Source organism: Microchirus variegatus (genome assembly GCF_963457635.1).
Source record: "Microchirus variegatus genome assembly, chromosome: 4".
NCBI lineage: Eukaryota > Metazoa > Chordata > Actinopteri > Pleuronectiformes > Soleidae > Microchirus > Microchirus variegatus.
In genome coordinates, this window is record NC_139805.1 from 26,636,617 (window position 1) to 26,658,165 (window position 21,549).

General features: G+C 42.5%; 1 protein-coding gene across 1 annotated transcript; it reads left to right on the top strand.

The window, feature by feature from the left end:
* Positions 1-755: 755 nt before the first annotated feature.
* btbd8 (BTB domain containing 8) lies at positions 756-20,545 on the top strand (the record flags this gene model as incomplete). The annotated part of the gene is made up of 18 exons (XM_083888263.1): positions 756-859; positions 1,046-1,225; positions 2,636-2,763; positions 3,240-3,357; positions 4,435-4,524; positions 5,084-5,164; positions 5,252-5,348; positions 5,555-5,643; positions 7,147-7,249; positions 8,485-8,667; positions 8,749-8,922; positions 10,455-10,584; positions 11,391-11,452; positions 13,157-13,700; positions 14,651-14,738; positions 15,052-15,167; positions 15,250-17,028; positions 20,058-20,545. The coding sequence occupies 18 exons, from the start codon at positions 756-758 to the stop codon at positions 20,543-20,545; spliced, it is 4,554 nt and encodes a 1,517-aa protein (XP_083744389.1).
* Between the last annotated feature and the right edge of the window lie 1,004 nt (positions 20,546-21,549).

Sequence of the window (21,549 nt, forward strand, 5' to 3'; positions counted from 1 at the left end):
GTTAATACTCCTGTCAGTGTTTTTAGATAAAGGCTGAGTTAGAAAACTTGAAGGTGTGCTTTCAACTGTGATATATAATTTAGTTTATGTTAGTTTAATTAGTATGTTTTATCTTACAGTACGAGTTGTTGTTGTCTTGCTCTTCTCCATCTATTGATTGTGTACGCTACGGTGGCCGACAGGGGCAAACGCACTGCAACGACCCAAAACACTTGCAGAAGGAGAGACGAGCTGCTGTATATTCGTCAAACGATGCAGATTCAAAAGCACAAACGTAAACAAAAATAAATGCAATGCCATGCAAAAGAGAGAATAAAAGATCTGCAGAAAGCCTAGATAGATAGATAGATGGATAGTTAGACATTTAATAGAAAGTATTGTTTGATCATGATATATAACCTGAATGTACGGCAAGTGGAAAATAAACATGCACTTCTGAGACTATGTGAGTAAAGAATAAAACATCACACATACAAGTCACGCCCATTGAAACCTGCCCACAGCTAATAACTTTGAGTGGCTTTGAAATTAAGTTTTAAATTCTCCATTACAGGTTGTATTCTAGCACGACCTGACACAATCGATGTCTTGCAAGTTTTTAGTTGACCTCTGTTCACATGGCTTCCTGTTAATGTACACTCTGCATACCACGCGGGACTTTATCTGGAGTGCCATATGTCTTATCTACTGTATCTTCGCACAAGCTGAACTTTGTGTGTATTGTCTCTGTCTTATAGTGGAAACAACAATAAACCATGATCACCACTGAGGCCGCGAGAGAGTTCCAGGCCAAAGAGCGTAAATACAAGAAGCAGTTGAAGAAATGCTTATCATGGGCTTTGTCTGAAGATCTCAACAGGTAAGACATGTGACGGTCCCAACACGTGCCAATGTGAAGACGTGTCTTTGGAAGTTTTCCCTCTGCGGGCAAAGACGTGATGCTGACACTAACTGTAGTTGTTTTTATTTATTGATGATTTGTACTTTCTGAACTCATTTAAGAGACTAATTGCTCCTGATAAAGTGTCATATGTGTTTCCCCCAGGTTGTTACAGGAGGAGCTGGAGGCGGACGTCACTCTGTTTGCCGGTTCACACTCTCTGCGAGCTCACAGAGCCATACTGTTGGCCCGAGCTCCCCATGTCTTTCAGGGACAAACACGTGAAGATCCCACCGTCATTCACCTGCCTGGATATGATCAGCCTGGGCTGAGAGACTTCCTCAGGTACACACATAGCTGTGTTTTAATTTTAATTTTTGGCACTTAGACATCTTCTGGATGATGAACTCAGTAGGAGTTCCTCTCCTCTTGGTGTTACAGTATGAGTGTTTGTCCAACAGAGGGCGCCATAGGCACCATCTTTAATCTGCAATGTTTGCTTGCATTTGTTTCAAGGATCAGTGCCAATGCTGCATCTGTTGAATAATAAATGGCACAGCACATTTTAATGTCTATGCTACCAAGCATTTCACGTAGGACTAGGACCAGTGTTCATTTGTCCTCCAGGCTTCACCGTGTTTACTCTTTGAGTATTTGAGCCTCTGATTTGTGTCCAAGTCTCATCAGAAACTTGACCTAATTTTGCTGCTCTCATGCTGGTTTGAAAAAGTTAATGTCTGCAGCCTGGTTAATTTTTCCCGAATATTTATTTATTTATTTATATTTCTTGATACTGTAATTAGAAGTAGATCTACGTTGATCAACTGTTCTCTGCTGGAGAGCGGTGGTCGGAAATAACACCACAGAACAAGAGTGACACTACTCAAAGGAGAATTTAATTTATTTAGCATAATTTTTTACTTTTTCAATAAAATTAAAAGTGGAAACATTCCATGGAAATTAATGGGAATAAACTGGAAATTATCCAAATTGAACGTTGGGAACTTAAATATAGTTGGTAAATAATGTAGTGTAGCATAAACTTGGCTAAAACAATCAGTTTTGATGCAAATACAGACAGTTGAATATCAGTGCTATCCATCACATGCTTTGAATATATTTCTAGATATTACAAGCATTACCTCCTTAATTTTTTCCAGTGGCCACTCGTAGTACTGCAGTTAAAAAATACTCAGGTAGCCCAAAAAGCAATTTTCCCATTAACCACAATAGTAAAAGACTCCTGTGAAACAGTTCACAGGGCACCTCGAGACATGGACACAGGCATTTATAGATTTCTGTATAAAAACCCAGAAAAATCTTATTTCCCTGACTGGCTGTGGGGCAGCTGGTTGAGTGGTTCCCTCCTCCTGACCAAATCTAAAGCAGGTATGTGAGATATTAGAATTAAATGAAGGTAGTTTTGAGGGGGAAAACAAAAGTCTGGTGTACACTATTAAGCTGTAGGGAAAAGGGTGTTTGTCTCATTGACAGTGACTATGGAAACGAGCCAATTAACTTGCATCCTGACAGAACACAGCATCCACTTGCAGCATATTTTCATAAGAAGTTGGGGTGTAACTGGTCGCCTCTGATTTCTTTATAGAAATATTATGAGGTCTCCAGTCGCCAGGAGATGCTTTGATGAGCTTTTGCTCATTTCAGACTGTGGCTAACTGCTGTGTCACATTTGCATTCAATGGTGTGAAATGTCTAGTTTTTAATTAACCTTCCGAGTCTCCCACCCCTCTGCAGGCGAGTGTACACGTCCGACCAGAGCACACGCTCAGCCGTGATCATCCCAGATGTGGAGGAGGACGTCAGGCCAGAAACGACCGAGTGTCTTCCCGACACAGCAGATCTTCGCAGTTCCACTGACTCAGGTAAACAGGTCAACAACATGCTTTTAGCGGGCTGATGTGACTGTGCAGCTGCCATCATGTAAACTCGGCCATAATCCATTTAACAACTAATCACATTTGGATCCTTGTTTCTACTAATTGCTCCATGGCCATGCTGCCAAGTGGTGAGATGTCAGCTGCAGCTGGGTTTTGGAGTATGGATTAAACCAATTGTTTTTGATGCACTTTCCTGGTACTTTTAGATCTAACTACATTGTGTGATGCTGTCAGCCATGCATAAATATGTTGCCTTTGAGGTAATTAAAAAAAACATTATAATGTTAATTGTCACTGTTTTGACCGTTTGCCTGCCAACAACCATGCTAACAGCCATGTTTTCCCTGAAAGCAAGCCTCCATATTTCAAAAAAACAAAAACTGAATGAATTCCTTAATGCACACTTGTGTCTTCCTCATCACCGACTCTCCTCGTTGTCTCCATCTGCAACTTTTGTCCAGACGCTGTTGTCCTGATGCCGGCTTCTGGCCTCGGAGCCGACCTGCTCGATCTGTACCAGAGGGGAGAGCAGTGTGACATCACCGTCCAAGTAGCCGAGCACAGTTTCTCCTGCCACAGGTAGATCTTTTTTCATGATGTAATCTTAGCCCTCTGTGTGTTTCGTTGTCTTTAATGTGTCGTCATAGTCGTCAGGCGTGATCAGAGCATGCCCGCTTTAGTGTTTTTTACAGCCACTAGTACTAGTAATAAAACACTACAGAGGTTGCACATCTGCTGGTGAATGGTCAGTTGGTGATGCTGAGGTTGTCGTGGCTGTTGGTAACCATGGAGACAGGTACCTCCCAGCAGACAGGCAGCAGAAGCTTGTCAGCAGAAGAAGATGAAGAGGCTGGGCCTGTTTTTCTGTTTCTCTGCAGCAGTGATCTCTAGGTCAGCTCAGTCTCCTTCACCTAATGCTGAACCAGGACCTGGTTACAGTACATACCAATCTTTGTTCAACATCAATATTAACTCTTTTCTTGGGTTTGTTTCTGTCACTTATTTTCTTAACATCCATATCTACCGCTTTATCCTCCACCAGAGGGTCGCGGGGGGTACTGTGCCTATCTCAGCAGACATTGGGCGATAGGCGGGGTACACCCTGGACAGTTCGCCAGTCCATCACAGGGCCACATATAGAGACAAACAACCATTCACTCACACACTCACACCTACGGTCAATTTAGAGTGACCAATTCACCTAATCCCCATATCGCATGTTTTTGGACTGTGGGAGGAAGCCGGAGAACCCGGAGGAAACCCACGCACACACGGGGAGAACATGCAAACTCCTTGCAGAAAGGCCCTTGTTGCGAAGATGTTCCAAATGGGGCTCGAACCCAGGAACCCGGGTCTTCTTGCTGCAAAGGCAAGAGTGCTAACCACTACACCAACCGTGGGCTCATTTCTTAACATTAACATGCAATACAGATAGCACCTTTATAAAAGCAGGATGTACATGAAGTTGGCATAATCAAAAACAGCATCAGACATCAGTTGGATATCCACATAAAGGTGATATGCTGTAGCACATTCTGCAAAGTAGTTTAGATAAAACAGGCATATGGTAACTAAAATCACGCCTGCTGCATGATGTTAAATATAAAAATGGAGGATGAAGCTGACATGCTACCACCTGCTTTATTGGGTTTCTAGGGCGGTGCTGTGTGCGCGGTCGCAGTACTTCCGCGCGATGCTGAGTGGATGTTGGATGGAGAGCTCCAGACAGTGCATCACACTGCAAGGGTAAGAGCAGAGCATAATAATACACCTACACTCTCATAATCATAGCTCACTTATGAGTAGCTGAGTCCTCACTCCTGCCGGTATCACCCACCAGCCCAGCAACACTCAGCCGTCTCCTCAAACGTGACCCAGTTTAATTTTTTGTACCTCCAGGGAATAATGTGCCACTCCTCGCCTTAGCTTCACTGACCTGAGGTTAACTGGGGAAGACGAGGCTATTAATGTAGAAGAGTGGCTGTGATGATGACGTTGTGGCAAAGTCGCCCTCAGGCTGCGATCACGTGCTGCTGCGTCATGTGAAATGTGTTTACAGTCGATGCATAATAGAGCCATGCGGTGGAACACGTGGCTCGCCACCGTTGCCTCACTGTGAGAAGATTGCCAGATTGCATCCAGAATTTTTTTTTTTTCACACATTGTTCAGACCTTTATATTGTGTTGCTCTGGTGTAGACAGATAGGGCCACCCACACTATATGACTGGACTTCCACATAGAGTATTAAATTGTGATTAGGGACGATTTTATATATTAACCAGTTATATCTTTTAACCCTTTCAGCTTAGGACCCGATGAGATGGAGATTCTACTCCAGTACATGTATGGAGCCATTATGGATCTACCGCCTGGAGCCAACGCCAGGTACTGAAATGTAATAAACCAGTTTTAGAAAATGGATCAAGACCTGAAACCTGACCTGCATTTGGTGCCTCCTGTTCTGTCCTGCAGTCAGGTGATGCTGGCAGCAGACATGTTGAGTTTGGAGGGGCTGAACAATGTTGGGGAGATGGTTCTGATCCGAGACTACTGCCACTTCTTCCCCAAGGTCAGCTATGCATCACATACTGGACATCACGTGTTTATAACCTGTGTTTTCTGTATGCCCTGTATTGCAGTACATATTTCCACTATTAAAACGCGCTCAGAATGATTTAAATCACTCAAAACTCAAGAAATAAACCAGACGTCATTTGTAATAACTGTATTTTAAGCATGTAATACACGTCATATTCAGTTGTTTGTCCTTTGCAGTCAGTTGATGGAGTTCAGAGAACAGTTCTCGAGTGCCTGTCCCTCACACACGCCTTTGGCCTTCAAAACCTTCACATGCTTTGTAAGAGGTGAGTCGTGTTTGTATCTTAATTCCTTTAAAGCTCAGAGAGACATTTTGTGCCATTCTGTTTTTTGTTGTCAAGCTGTTTTGTCTGTGTTGAATGAATATAGCTCATATTTGCCAGAGGATATTCATTTCTGCAACAATTTTGAACTAATATTGAATATTTTTACAGCAGTTTTTGGGAAGGTGACATTTTCTGCCACCCATACGTGTTGTCAAGGGTTAGGACTGTTGCTTGCGAATTTGCAATTCAAATCGAAAGCACATTCTGTAAGAAAATTATTTTTTTGTCTTGATTAAAACGGTTGCATTTAATGGTGAGAGTCTTGATTTAGCACTTATGTGCACTGTGAGTTCTCCTGCAGCTGATGCTGCTGCAAGCTTTTGCACGCTGCAGCGTGCTGGCAAGAAACGTGTGAATGTAGGTCAGGGGGGTGTGATGTGATGTGCTGAGCGAGGCTGGGAGCTGGCTCTGATTTGAATCTGTGTGTGTGTGTGTGTGTGTGTGTGAAGGTGCAGCCGTGCATTGTGGTCTCTGCTGAGTCTGCTGATTCGAGACATAACTGTGCACCGAGCAGCAGGGCATTTCTGACCCCTCTCTTGTCGGTTGTAACTTGTTCCCTCAAGCGAAGCTGCATTAACCCGCTGCCACTGTGTGGAGCCTCAGAGTTTTCTGAGGTTTGTTCACAGAGGCATGGTTTTATTGTAAGTTTTTCTCTATTACACTGCTCAAAAAAACCTCTAAACTCATGTTGAATGTGTTTAGACAGCATTCACTTGCAGTGCATGCAGGTTTGAATTGTTATTGGCTACAATCAGCATTGGTGAACACAAGAACATGCTAGTTTCTTCTTCATCGTCCTCATTTTTTGCAAGGTTGCATTGTCCTTTCTGCCCACTTGCAACTTGCAGCTGTTAGCAAGTAAAAGATATAGATAATAAATCTATGTCCATATGTCCAACACATAAATCCATGGAAATGGGTATTACTGTCTCTATATTGCTATAACTTCTGGGAAAAACCTCAGGGAACATCATAGGATATTATTATATTTATGATATTATTATTTTGTGTATTTGTCATTAATGGATCATGACAATTTTGCTCTGCGTGCTGTGCCGTCCAAAACCAAACAAGACAACAATTCCCATTATCCCTGGCTGCTTCCTGTCATCATAAAACAAGGTGTTTTTATTGTATTGATTGACAACTAGCAGCAGAATTGACCATGAATGTGCCATGAATGTTTGTTACAAATTAGGACAGAAATTAGGACATTGCATTTCATCATTTGGATGGAGGTGAAGCACTGGCAATACAGCAAGGTGAGGGAGGTCCTCTTATTTATGTGGTGTTGTTGTTGTTTTCTTCCTCCAGCTCAGGTGCTTTTATTACATCACAAATTCACGTGTGGGTTATGCAGGAGTGGGAAAAACCCCACTGACAATTGGGATGGTGTTCATTTCTAATTTTAGCCTAAAAGAGACTAATGTTGTATCTTTCTAGGTGGGTTGCTGAGCATTTTATGAAGACCTGGTGTGAGAGGAACTTCTCCCTCTTGTCTCCTGAGCTGCAAAGAGCCTGTTTCACCGCTGTGATTGAAACCATGGTGAGTAATGACCTGCTGTTCTCTGCACAAACATCATCAATCCATTCACCAGTGTTTTCCTACCGAAAGGAAATGGACTTTATTTGATTTTCAGTTATTACAGCTGGGCTAATTTCGGAATGGGATGTGAATGCAGGCAGATAAGGAGTGGTCAAGGCTTGTAATTGGTAATTGAGTCTGTTGATCACTGGTGCAACAAAGGTAGTGTGAGTCAAGTAAAACAAGTGTGCGATGCAAAATAATAGCCGCCACAACATCACTAAGAGTTGTTTTTTTAGGGCTGAAAAACTCCCCTTAATGGAATTTTAGTGGTCTCACTTGGGTTATACCCAATTATACCCACTAATTTCAGTTTGAGAGAGGCTTCAGACGGCTTAAGTTTGTAAAGCTCTCACTCTCCCACACTTAATTTCTTCTATGGTCCTTGTTTGGTACATTTTTGTCACTTGGCTAAATCCTCGCAAATGATTTCAAACACAGAGGTTTAGCAAAGACACATTTGAACTCCCTGATGGAGGCAGGTGCAGAAGTTTACAAAGAGACACAAACTTTTTTGTTTGCAGTAACAAAAATGCTTTCTAATTTGCACTTTTCCACTATAGAATTCCAGCATGACTCTTCATGCATGGCATGGCTTGACTCTACTCGGTGTGGTATCATTTTCCATTACTATTGTACCCCTTCAACGTTTTACGATTTTGTTTTACGCGCCAGACTTGCTTCCCGCTCGCGTTTGCCTCTTTTGACAGTGCGGTTGCTAAATATGTCAGACTCCTCTGTTAAATACTGAGATTTCCTTGCTATATGTTGGGAATTAGCCTGTTGATTAGCTTTAGCAGGATTTTTAAGTATTTTAAATTGATCTTCAGTTCGACATTGTTCGGTTTGATTCTTGTGTCGGACGTCACGCTCATGACTCTTCCAGTGACGACACTCTCTGCCACTATCGGTGGCCAGCAGTCTGTTGACATCACATTTTTAGTGTAAGCTCAGCTCGATTGGAACCTCACCAGAGCAGGCACTAAAAATAAAAAAAAAAGTAGCAGATACTATTGCTAATGGAAAAATAAAAAAAATCTGGAACTGTGGTGGTGAGATAATGTAGTAAATACATGAAGATGGCATACCCTTAAGCTTTATTGGTGAGCCCTTATTAGCAGCCACATTTTCAGGTAGTGTGCCTTCATGACTATGTATCAGACTATCCCTTTAAGATAATTGATGTTTCCATCCAGACTGTACAGAATGCAGTAACCGTACTCTGTGACACTGAGCAGCTGCTTGGCAGCCTCCCAGAAGTGAAGTGGGCTCAACAGGTGAGAAGTCTGGCGACAGAGTTACAGGAGGAGAGCCTGCAGGTCATTGTCCAGCACCTGCCTATGGTTTCCCACACTCAGGCCTTTCACGACCTCCGCAGGGTAAGATCCATTAACCTCGACTTCATCGGCACCAGTTTCTGTCTGTGAGCGAGTTTTCTTAGCGTTCAGCTTCGTTTACAGAGGGAAGAGTTTACCCAGGAGCCCGCGCTGCTGAGGAAGCTGTGTTCGGCCATCAGAGACGGCGTGACTGTGGAAAACTGCTGCAGCCTGCTGAACGCCGTGAACGCTCTGTGTGGAGACGGCACCGAGGAGGAGGAGACTCTACTGGAGCAGAGGTGGCAAAGACAAGAGGAGGTAGTGTAGGAGGAGTGTGATGGACGGTTGGTTGAATGAGGCTTAAAGGTGGTTAGTTTGACACTTGCTCGCTCTGTGACGTCTGCCTGAAGGTAATGGATCATAATCATACTACTGATGTGGGCTTTTTGTTTGATTTTGTCAGCTATTTTATAGGGCTGTCATTTTTTTATTCGAAATTCAATATTCTTTTGAACATTGGCTGTAAAGTTAACATGGAAACTGTGATTTCATGCAGGCTTCTATCTCATCTCAAACTCAACGCCTATTCAAGGATTAGGATAGGGTGTGCAAAAGGTTTCTTACCACAAGTCTACAGTACAAGCCTGTACTGCAGTATATTTTTAATTTATTCAAAGGAATTCAAAGTAGATCGTTGGAGAAAGTGACAGTGTTGCTGCTTTATCTTATTATTTAATGAATTGGTCATATTAGAATATGCTTTGTCCTCTTTGCGTTTACATGACTGGCACTTGTACAAAAATAAGATAAACGTAAATGCTGCGATATCCCTCCACCTATTCAAGAAACAAGCAGAGAAGCAATATTTATCACCATTTTAGTAGATTCACTTCAGGAATTTAGGATTTTATACAAATGCAAGTATTGGCTATAAGACTCGACAGTAAAAAGATGAAGATCCAGCTAATTAAGTGTGTGTTTTTATAAAATGATTCTATTGAGGATGATGATATTGTGTGACTTTGAGCAGGCGACTAACCTGGCCACACATGTTAAAGGCTTATAACCTTTGTAAATACTGCACAGCATGGGAGAATGGATTAGGCCGAGGGAAACTGTGACGTGTGCGAGCAGCCTCCTCTAATCAGGTTGTGGATCTGCTGGCAGAGTGTGTTTGTTGTGTTTTGCTTGTTCTTGTGTTTATTCTTGTGTTTTTTCCTCTTTAGGACCCTTTCTGTTATAATAAACACTGACCTTGTCAGGATAAGAGACTAAAAGGCAGAAACCCTCACTTCTGAGGAACTGATTAAGTTAGGGCTTAGATTTGAGTTGTACTTGTGTTATGGTCTGGGTTAGACGTTAGCTGGTTATGGTTAAAGTTATGATTAATGCTTTGTTTAGAGCTGTATCCAACAGCATAGAAGTCAATGCAGTGTCCTATGAAAAATTGCTGCAAAACCTGTGTGTGTGTGTGTGTGTGTGTGTGTGTGTACGTGTGGTCATTGTGGTTGCAGAGGGTAGGGTAGCTCCTCCCTACCTCACAGCCCTGTTTTTATAATCAGCCATGGAAACGGTGTGTGCATCAGTCGCTGACATCACTAATTTCTCTCAAGGGAGCGCAAGTGGATTCTGACAGAGGAGGGAGGGACAGAGGAAGGAAGGAAGGGTGGGAGGAGGGAGGGGTATTTGTTGCTATGGTGAAAGGTTTTTCAAGCAGCTGCTGATTCGCCTCTGCGCTGTAGTGCACCCCTTCCCATTCTTCTACCCTGTCTCTGTCTCTCCCTCTCTCCCTCCCGTCCTCTCTCTCTCTCTCACACACACACACACACACACACACACACACACACCAGCCGTTTAGACAAGAGATCTGCACACTGCAAGCTCGACTGTGGACATTCCTGCTTCAAACCTTTTACGCCGTCCGTCACACGCAGGGATGGGAGACTCTGTCGTCCAAACACAGAGAGAGGATTCAGGCAGGTGAGACGCAATCTTTTTCACTCTCTCAAATCTCGCACGGGATTTTCACACTGCAGAGTGGTGGATGTGTGTTTTTTTTTGTGTGTTTTTTTCTTGCCCTCCCAACCCAGCCTAGAAGCCTTGGCACTGCATCGTTGACGGAGCACATGCTGTCGTCTGATTTAACACTCAAAGCTCCTTTCTGCACAGCTGCCCGAGCACTGCTTACCTATTTAATGTTTAGCCTTGGTGATTCCTTCAGTATCATTGCTTTATTTGATTTACCTTTAATTTCTTGGCCATCAAATGCAGGATTCTGTTGTTTTTTCTTTGGTGAAAGGCTTGGTTCTGTCTGCACATGATTAGAAATGCTGATAAATACCAAATAATACATTGCTTCCTCCTCGTTGTTGCTCGAGTGATGTGCAGAAATGCACTGGACATGAATAATTTATTCAGCTGGTATCAGAGTGTGACTATGACTGGTGCATTTCTTGCCAATGTAATCCAATACCTGGTCTCATATGAAACTCAATGTTTGTTTTTAGTTGAATGAGATGAATCACCGGACACAGAAATGGCCATGTAGTGAGATATGAGATACGGCCGACTGATCGGTCTGCTGATGTCGTGTTTGCATCCTTGTGATCAAACCGTAATCACATGATGTGGAAATGGGACTTTGTGAATGAAAAGAATGGCTCAGCTAAGGACAGACCTAAGCAGACCCTATGTAAAGAAAATAAATCTGTGTTCCTTTTGCATTTGATGAAGAACCTAACTCGCCACGTCTCCCCTGATTCCACCTGGTTTTTGTCTTCCTACAGATGCTATTGATAAAGGAGACAGCAAAAGACTTGCTAAGAAGCCAGTATTCACTAGCTCACAGGTAATTTAATGATTATTCAAATATACATTTAAAGGGCCACCACTCAAAAAATACAGTTAAATGTGTTCATCGATCATCAGTTTTGACAGTTTGATCTGTGATACGCGACAGAGGACGTTGGGATTGCAATAAATAAATAAAATTGACAAAAAGTCGACGTCAAAGTTGCTTCTTTCAAAGAAAATAAAAGCCCAACACCTACTTACTGTGTTTCAGTGGAATTTTATGAGTAAAAGATCTGGAAAAAGCAAATAAACCCCCCCCAAAAAATGGTAATTTAGACATTTCTATGAAAACCTTGACTTTGTCTTGTCTGATGTGAATTTATGAGTGCGTTTCAGCTCAGAGAAAATCCATATGCAGGTTGTATAATTCCCATCAGCAGTTAGAGTTCATGGACATTAAATGCTCTTCCCCTGCATGAAATGAGCAGCTGGACTCTGAAACACATCTATAGTGCTAAGATAAGCCTGAAAGAGGTGATCCAGATGGGGATTACCAAGATATACAGCATGGGAGGCTGAGATTATTCGAGCTGCAACAGTTCTCACAGGAAGTGGTTTGTCATTACATGAGCCGTAGGTCTTGTGACCTTAAACCTAAGCTCTGTAATTTGAAATAATTTAAACTCGGCTTTCTAGGAGTGTTTATTTCCTGCTCCTCACGATGCAATACGTATCATGATACACAGTGACTTTGACCATATCCTAAACCCATAATTTACTACAAGCGCAATTTAATCATCATGAAGTGTAACTCCTTCAGAAAAACTGGAGAAGAGAATTACGTTTTCCCCAAAATCTGATATTATAGAAAAATTAGCAATTGATTAAAAATGTTTAAACTATGGGATCATACTGGGACACACTGTATTTATTTGTGGTTAGAAAAGAGGAATCATTTGCTGGTTATTGTTGCTGTGTATGAATGAGAACATGTGCAAACAGAATGATTCTGTCGCAACAATCCTGCAGAAAAGACTCGTCCCTCAGTTTTTACACTCGGTATATGAGCTGCTTTTTTCCTGATGTGGCAGAGTATTCCACTGACAGCCACCTAACATTATATGGATTCTACAGCTCACACACAGTTCGTCACTGAGTCTGCATATGCCACAATAGTCAGAAGTTATTGAGCAAGTCATGGGAACAAATGGAGGATAAAGTAAAGCCAAAATTAAGTTTCACTCCAGACAACACATTTGAAGGGACTGGGATGTATCACTGTGGCAGAGCTTGTTATTTTTAGCTTTATTCTAGCTTTAGATGAACTGCACTGACATAAAAAGGAAACCATGATTTTTCCACTTTGTTCAGTTCAATTTTGGCAAGAGCTGTCAAAATTAGACTTTATACTAAGAGTAGATGAAGAAAGGGGGATCATTTTCCTCTGCACTTTAACATCGTCTTGTTATGGAGTTGAACAGAGCTATTCTAGGTCAGTGTTTCTCCAACTTTATATAAGGGGGACCCACTTATTTGACCAGAACAAAATGGTTCATAGATGATACTTATTTGTCTGTTTGCACAGTAAATGGTCTCGCATTCACCGTTACAGTCTACCAAGGGGAATACTCGTTGTTTGCAGCCGTAGTCCCGACCCAGTCTCTGGGAATTACTTGTAAACTGTATTAATATTCTCAGGCTAATGCAGTGTGACTGTCTTCGGCTCATTTACTGATTAATATCTTTGTTTTTCTTAAAGCAAAGGGCTGTAAAATGCCCTTCATCTGCACCTGAGAGTCCTCCTGTGCAAAGGACACGGCAGGGGGTGTCTGAATACAGAACGTTATCGTCCCGCGCTGATAAATCAGCCATGAAGTCGGATGGACTGGCAACAGGCAACAAACAAGGAGATGGTCACTCCTCTTCATCAAAGACTGTGAAGAAGCCAGGAGATCGGACTGCAGCAGCAGCAGCAAAAGGGAAGGCAGCATCAGCTGGGACACCAGTTGTCAATGGCACTGGAGCAGCTGGAGCCAGAAGAGAGGTGCCCAGTGCCAATGGCTCCAGAGGCTCTCACGGGGCCAAAGAGCTAGAGAAGAAGCCAAACCCAGGCGCGAGGCCTAAAACCTCTCCCCCGAGCTGCACGGCACCAGCAGCAGCGAAGACTCAGAAAAGCTTGGCAGGAAAAACTGACGGCACTGTTGGCAGCGGCCGAGCTCAGCCCATCGCTTCATCTGCTTCAGGCAGCACCTCGCCAGAGAACGGAGCCAGCAGCCCGCGCAACAACGCTCACTCCGCTCCAGGTTTATTGACTTCTTCACACTTCATCACCCACTGTAACACAACTTTACAGCGTAGTACATCACTGCAGCCATGCTGAAATGTCCACAGGTGTTAGTGTAGCTGGAGCGAGTGGTCGTCCTTTAATCAGGCCCACTTTTAATAACTGGCATCATTCATCAAAAGAGGACTACTTATTTATCTACATTTACACATTTATTCTGCTCCTAATGCTCTTAAAACTTACTAGAGCTGAACTATTTGTGAAAAATATCCAATTGGAATTGTTCTGTCAGATAACTGCTCTATATTCTAATGCAAGTATAAAATGGTTTCCTGCGTCACATTTTATAATTTGCACAGCATGTAAAACAGTCAAAAATAAAAATGGACCTAATCTTTAACCCTGAAAACTATTATTATTTTTTCAATTAAAATACACACTTCTGAGTTTTAGGCTTAGCTAAGGAGAAAAACTCCTTAGCTGGAACTTGAAAGGACCTACAGACTTATTAGTGTGATGAAAGTCGTGCTGTGGCCATGGAGGATTTTTGTCATGGTTGAATGTTGATTTATCAGGAAACAAAGAGCATGAGGCCGCCCTCCTGCTGACATCAGAGGTCAGAGCTCTAATGCAGCTGTCACACAGGGCCATGACTAATCACTTTGAACGTCAGTGTTGTAAATCTGTCTTATACCAGTGGCCCTCGTCTGTGTGTGCTGTTGGTGCAGATGCAGCCTGCAGCCTGGTTCCTCCACCCTGAAATGCAGACACTCATACACCTCATATAAACGCGCTTAAACAGGATAATTGTGCTGTGTTCACTTTGTAGTCACTTTTAAAGGTTGCACCGTTCAGAGGTGCTGATTACAGTGATGTCATGTAAAGTTGAGTGTTCTCAAACCGGTCCATTGTGACAAAGTGCTGTTCACAAACACTTGCACATGTGGTTCACAGTTTTTTGTGTCTTAGGTGCGAAGCCCAAACTCCAGATCAAGGCAGTGACCAAATCCCCGCAGATGAAACCTGCTCACAAATCAGATGCAGCAAAGACGAGCAGGTGAGTTTCAATCCTCAAGCATCAACATGGTTATCTTCAACAAAGTATTACGTTTAAATGACCACAGTTTTCTAAATAAATAAAGTTGGGTTGGATTGGATAGCGTGGCAGACTTTATGGTGTCACATGATGGTGGCGACACACATCTTAGTTAAGCCACACTTACCTTGTATTCACGGTTATCAGATACATTTTTTCCCCATTTTCCCAGCATTCCCATGGGTCTGTCCTTGAAATCCTTGAAAGTTTGTGAATTTGATCAAAATGGTAGTTCTTGCTTAAACAGTTGTACCTTTCGTGTCCCCTGCCACAGTCCCACTATTAAGTCGAGTGTGAGAGATGGCAGCAAAGTCAAGGCTGGTGCAGCTGAGAAAGTGTCCACTGCTGCCAGACAAGACGGCAAGGGACGAGTAACACCAGACCATCTTGGTAAGACATTCAAAATCAGCTTATTTTATACAACACTAGACAAATATTTATATTTCGTTTATATGTTTTATCTAACATCTAGTCTCCAAGCATGGATCCTCCATGAAAAAGCCAGCTTCACCCAGGAAAGAAGACGGCAAGGATGGCTTGAAATCCTCAACAGGACCCAAAGCAGGCTGCGAAACACCTAAAAAGAAAATCGTGAAAACTGCAGCAGACGTCGGAGCCAAATCGGCGAGTGTTAAGCCGGTCAAAGCCAGTTTGGAAACTTGCAAGCAAATTCCAACTGTTGCTGCCAAGTCTGGACCAAAGCTGAACAGCACTAGTGCAGAGAAGACCTCACCAAAATCTGGAGGAGCCTCCAAAACCTCAGCTGCTGCTGCTGCTACCACTAAAAAGTCAATAACTAAAGGGAAATGTGCAGTGAATGGTAAAAATACAGATTCTAAATCTGAGCTTGGTCCAAGTGAAAACATCAAGCATGCTGCAGTGCATGAAGAGAGTAAAGAAGCAGCAGCTCACAGCTCACACTCCAGCCTTCACTCGGAGCAGAATCTCCAAAAAACTGAAGACAACAGTGTTAGACCAGCGCAGAATAACGTTAAACCTGCTCTCACAGAGGTTTGCAAACAAACTGAAGGGAATAAAGTGAAACAGGGTCATGTCAGTGGAGGGCAAGTTCACGACGTGAGCTCCCAAAACTCCCAGAGAGACGCTGAACCACCCGCAGACACCCCCTGCAGCATGGGAAGCACTCTCACCCCATTAGAGGACTCCTGGAGCAGCGTCCACCCTCAGGTCAGCCCTGAATCTGAGACTGGCAGCATGCACACCACGTCCTCCGACGACATCAAGCCCCGCTCAGAGGACTACGACGCAGGAGGCTCGCAAGACGACGACTTCTCCACAGACCGGGGGGTTTCCAAGTGCGGCACCATGCGCTGTCACGACTTCCTGGGTCGCAGCAGCAGCGACACGAGCACTCCAGAGGAGCTGAAGATGTACGAAGGCGGAGTTGGGCTGAGGGTGGAGGTGCGGCTGCGTGGCAGAGAGGCAGAGACGACCAGCGAGGACGAGGGAGCGAGGCGCCGCCCTCGTTCCTTTATACAAAGAGATGAAGTAGAGGAGAAGAACTCCGAGGTCGAGGCAACTGTGGCGGCGAAAAGTGTCCCCGACCATCAGCTCTTCTCCTCCGAGGACGAAGAGGAGACCGAGGAGGAAAGGTCAGAGGTCGAAGTGATTCCAGGTCAGGCTTCGGTGGCTCCAACTGAGCCTCCGCCGCATTTTCAGGGAATCGTCAACCTTGCTTTCGACGACGACGGTTTCGACCAGGAGAATGAGCAGCCCGACTACCAGTCCACCTCTAACTTCCGCCGCTCGGTGTTGCTCTCTGTTGACGAGTGTGAGGAGCTGGGCTCGGAGGAAGGAGGCGTGCAAACTCCGCCTCCGAAGTCCGATGACGCTGCGACTTCCTGTGACGTTTTTGAGTCCGAATCGACAGCTTTTCAACCAGATTCTGACCCTTCTGTCGATCAACAGAACCATCTTGAAAACGCCGGTATGAAGGATGAGAAAGAGGAAGAAGAATCCCTTGCGTTCCTTACCGAGGTCCAGGAGTCTACGCAAGGTGCTGCTGACCACATCAAGGTGGACTCGGTGAAGGACGCCGTCACTCGAGACCTCCTCCCTCCTCAGGAGCGGCCCTGCCACTTGGACCTGCGAAACACTGAACAGTACAATGGCGGCGTGCGGAAAAACCACAGCAATGCCTCAGAAAACAAGAAAGCTGATATACATCTAGACTTAAATGAGCCTCAGCTGACAGGTGACTCTCCTGTTCATGCTGCACAGTCTCCAGCAGGTAATGTATGACCTATGGATCTTTCCTAGCCCCCAAATCCAAACCTCTCCGATTCCTAGACCCCCCCCCCCCCCCAAGCTTCAGAGAAAAAGGGATATAAGTGAATGATCTAGTTTAATAACTAGTTACAAACATAAATCAGTGGGCGTCATATTTTTGTAGCTCAAAGTTGATTCCCATTCTCAACCAAGCCGTGATTGTTAGGATGGAAGTTTGCATCATCAGGGTCCTTTTCATAAATATGAAGAGTGGCCTCATTAAAAACTGTAAAAAGCAATTATTTTGGCTTTGGTACTTCAGTTTCCTTAAAATAAATAAATAAAGTAAAATAAAAGGGGGAATAGCAGTGTACATGTTACATGAAGACTGACCGCAGAATTGTATTTATCTAAAAATAATCTGCCTCGTAATAGAGGCATGTGACCTAGTTACACCAATGCTTTTTCATTCCCTTTTTTTTGGGGTCATTCTGACCTGTTTAACATGTTGTAACTTTAATACTTAATTGTATTACATTTTTCAAGCCTCAGTGATATTCATTGATTGGTTGAAGTGTGTGTTTCTTAAAAATGTAAAACACATTTCCCAGAAATCTTTGCACTTTTCTTTTCGGAGGAAGACGCTCATTAGCGCCAACAACAGTGGTTAATGTTACCATTTATAGCTAGGTTTAGCCATTGACGTGGCATTTCATTTATTATAACCAGCATGTCCACAGACCCTCGTGGAACATTGATGAATGTACAACTTAATGAACTATAGGGCCAAAATCCCAAAATCCCATGGTACACAGTACACACCCTAGGTGATGCAAATGTCTCAATACTACCGTCAGAGCTTTTGCTGCCATATTGATTCCCGATACAGGCGTTGGCACGGTTGTACCTCATGATATTCTGCTGTGTCTTTTCAGCATATTGAAGCTGTAATCAGCTGATAATCTGTCTATGAATCATAATACAGCCCCGCTGAGGTGGTCCATTTAAGAAAGATGCCTTTTTCTACATTAGACTCTGATCAGCTCAATAGTTTAGCTTCTTGCATCTAAAGAGCGGAGCCATCAGTGCCAAGTCTAACTTTCTTGGACACAATAAGACGCTTAATAAGTGATTAAAACAACAACAAGGAAATAAAATACTACAGCTCTATGCTTTCAGCTGCCATCTGGAATTGTCAACTCAGGGCATTAGGAAATTGAACATCTTTCAATTTCACAACTTTAAGGTGTACTCCACTTCCAAAATCTTATGTAACTGGGAAATTATGACCTCCCAAGTACAATTGGAATGCATTATATACCTCATTTTTGTCACACAATTATTTTTACCCTATAATTTCCTTCTGCTTTATTGTATTTTTTTTTTTTTTTGTCATTTACGTCACCGCAGTTTAAAATACTGGATGCTGTTGATTCACACCAATGTAACGGCTCAGTATTGAATTTAAGAGATTTCTTTTATGTTAAAGCACTGATTTCTCATCAAATGAGTGGTGTGTGACTCCCTGGCATAAAAAAAGAAGTTAATATTAGACATTAAACTGCCACTGCTTCTGAGATGTGAGATACTTTCCCTTGCATCTCCTTGCTGTTTTTCCTTTATTTATAGAATGCACTTGGTTTTTTTTCAGTTTGCAGTTGTTTTTTGTTGTTGTAATTTTTTCACTTTTGCATTACGCACCTGCATGTGCTATTAAAATCGCTGATGTCATTCATTACTTTTGTTTTGTTTCTATGTGTTTTCTTTTGTTGCCCCCCCCCCCCCTCACCGTTTTGTCGTAACCCAATAGACTGCCTCGACACAAAGATGTCCATGAAAGGAAACTTATTGTCTATAAGCTTTTTGTTGTCTGTAGCCTCTTATGTACAGTATGTAATGTCTCTCTTTATTCACTTTTCATTCTCCAAAGAAAAAAAAACCTGCTGCACTTTTAGAGTCAATCCTGATGCAAACGTGAAAAATCGTGTGTTTTTTATGGGCAGTATTTGTGAAGTCTTGTTTGTTCTTTCAAAGACCTACGTGTAAAAACGCATCACTCTTTACTTTAAAAGAAAAATTCACTGCGACGCATGGCCTGCTTTATTAGAACGGGTGAATAAAGGGATGCATTGACAAATTTTTTCATCTGTGCTTTACCTTTAAGGCAACTGTTTACACACAGAGGTTGGATTCTAAAAAATGTTGTTTTTGTCATGTGGCAGTTTTTACATGGCTGTGCGAGATACTGACGTCAGGAAAAATGGGTTTTAGCCACTTGACAAACCTCTCCTAAAGATTCTCAAGAGATCATAGACTTAAACTGGCACTATTTTTCTTAAAGGTGCCATATGTAAGAATGTGGCCAAAAACGGTTACTACATTCAAATTCAAAATACCTAGGTCTTTTAGGTTTCGTTTTCTGACGTAACTGGCAACCCGTGGTTGCTCGACAGCTGAGACTCTACTGACTGCAATGATTGGTAGACGGCGGTAGGTGGCGCCACATGCCAAAGCATGATTTCAAAACATATAAACATGATTTGCAGTCTGCAAAATATTTTTTTAATGCAAATATTTTGTCTGTACTGTTGTTGTTGGTGAGTTCAGTTTGTTATATGAACATTATTCCTGAATCTCTGTGACATATTAGGAGGATTTTATGGCCAGTTAACTTTTGATTTATTACATGATGCACCTTTAAGTTAGCCTTTTGTTTAGTGTCTAAAATCAGTTTTTCAGTCATGTTTGACGATGATGTCAACCAGAACCTCACACACCCACACGTCTAAACCGTCCCTTTAAATTGCCACAAAATAACAGATTCATTGATCCTATCCTACCGTTCTTTCCTCACCTGACTTTTTTTTTTACATTTTTTAAGAACACGGTTGCATTAAGGGTAAACTCCAAGTAGTCTTGTGTTTTATTGTAGTATGCAGTGACTAGTCTGTGAAATGAAAAGACACAAAAAAAATTAAATAAACAGAACTGTGGAGTCGTAAAAAAAACAACAACAGTTTGTCATTTTGCAGTATTGTCAATTGCTTTTAGGGGACAATGGTTGTGACAGATTGGATCAAAGCTGCAAACTTGAGCGCCGGCCTTCCAAACTCCTGTCTCCCATTTACGAGCTGGACGTGGGAGAAGCCCTCGAGCGCTGCTCTGACAAACGCAGGATTGTAAGACTGCGAGAGGACCAAGAAGATGCGGACAAAGGCAGTTACTTTGCCGAGCGGGACTGGGGCCTGCTCAAGCAGCTGCTCTCCGACCACGAGTCCAATCTCGGAGTCATAAACCCGGTTCCCGAGGAGCTCAACCTGGCCCAGTTCCTCATCAAGCAGACTCTGTCCCTGTCCCGTGATGGACTGGACTCGCAGGCCTTCCTGTCCCCAGAGAAGGAGACCTTCAAACGCTGGGCGGAGCTCATCTCGCCCGTGGAGGACTCCTCCACCAGCATCACCGTGACCAGCTTCTCCCCAGAAGACGCTGCGTCTCCGCAGGGGGAATGGACCATTGTGGAGCTGGAGACTCATCACTGAGCACACTGAGGAGAACCTGCTGGACAGTTGACGTCTTCTCTTTGGACTTAATTTATTATACGTTAGATTCATATTTGGACTCTGAAGCAGTCTGTTTCCATCCCACATCATTCCATGGATCATGGACTGGTTCCACAGTGGGCTGTTGTGCATGCTGATATTTTTCCATGTTTGATTGTTTCTTGTTGCTTTGAAAGCTCCAGGGAAAAAAAAAAGAAGTCAAAAACCAAAACTTTTTTTCATGACAGTCCTCTGATGTGGTTAAAGTTTTTGGCCTAATGGCTTGCATTTAGTGTCATTAAAAATAAACAGTTGTGTCACTGAAAAGACACGCTCTGCATTCATTTAGGTTCATCCTTTACAGGTGAAATGTTTAACATTTAGCAGATATGTGTGTTTGTATAAGTCTATAATTGCTTTAAAATAAAACATTGTTTGGTTTCCGTAGTGTTAGAGAATATGTACTTCAGATGTATCTAAAGCAGCTACAGCATGCTTTTTGTATTTTTGGTAGGGTACAGGTGTAAATAAATGAACAAAACTAATTCAGTTAAATTGTATTATAGAGGACTTTGGCATATTTTGATTGAATTAATTTTAAGGACTTTATATATAGTTGGATCTAGAGCTGCAACTAACGATTATTTTCATAATCGAGTAATCGTTTGGTCCATAAAATGTCAGAAAACGTTGATCAATGTTTGTCAAACCTGGAAATTACGACTTTCTTGAATGTCCTGTTTTGTCCACAAACCAAAACGATTCAGTTTTTAGTGATTTATTTCTTATATGTAGCAAAGAAGTTAAAACAATGAGAAATCTCGTTTTAATCATGAAAAAAGCTTAAAACTGATTAATATAATCGATTAAACAAGTAATTTAGTTGGATCTCATTATAAAAGCATATGGGTGTTTTTTTTTTAAATAAATAAATATTTAATAGATATAGATAGATTTGACTACAATAAGAAAAGTATTAACATAAGGTCCAGTTTCGTGAGCTA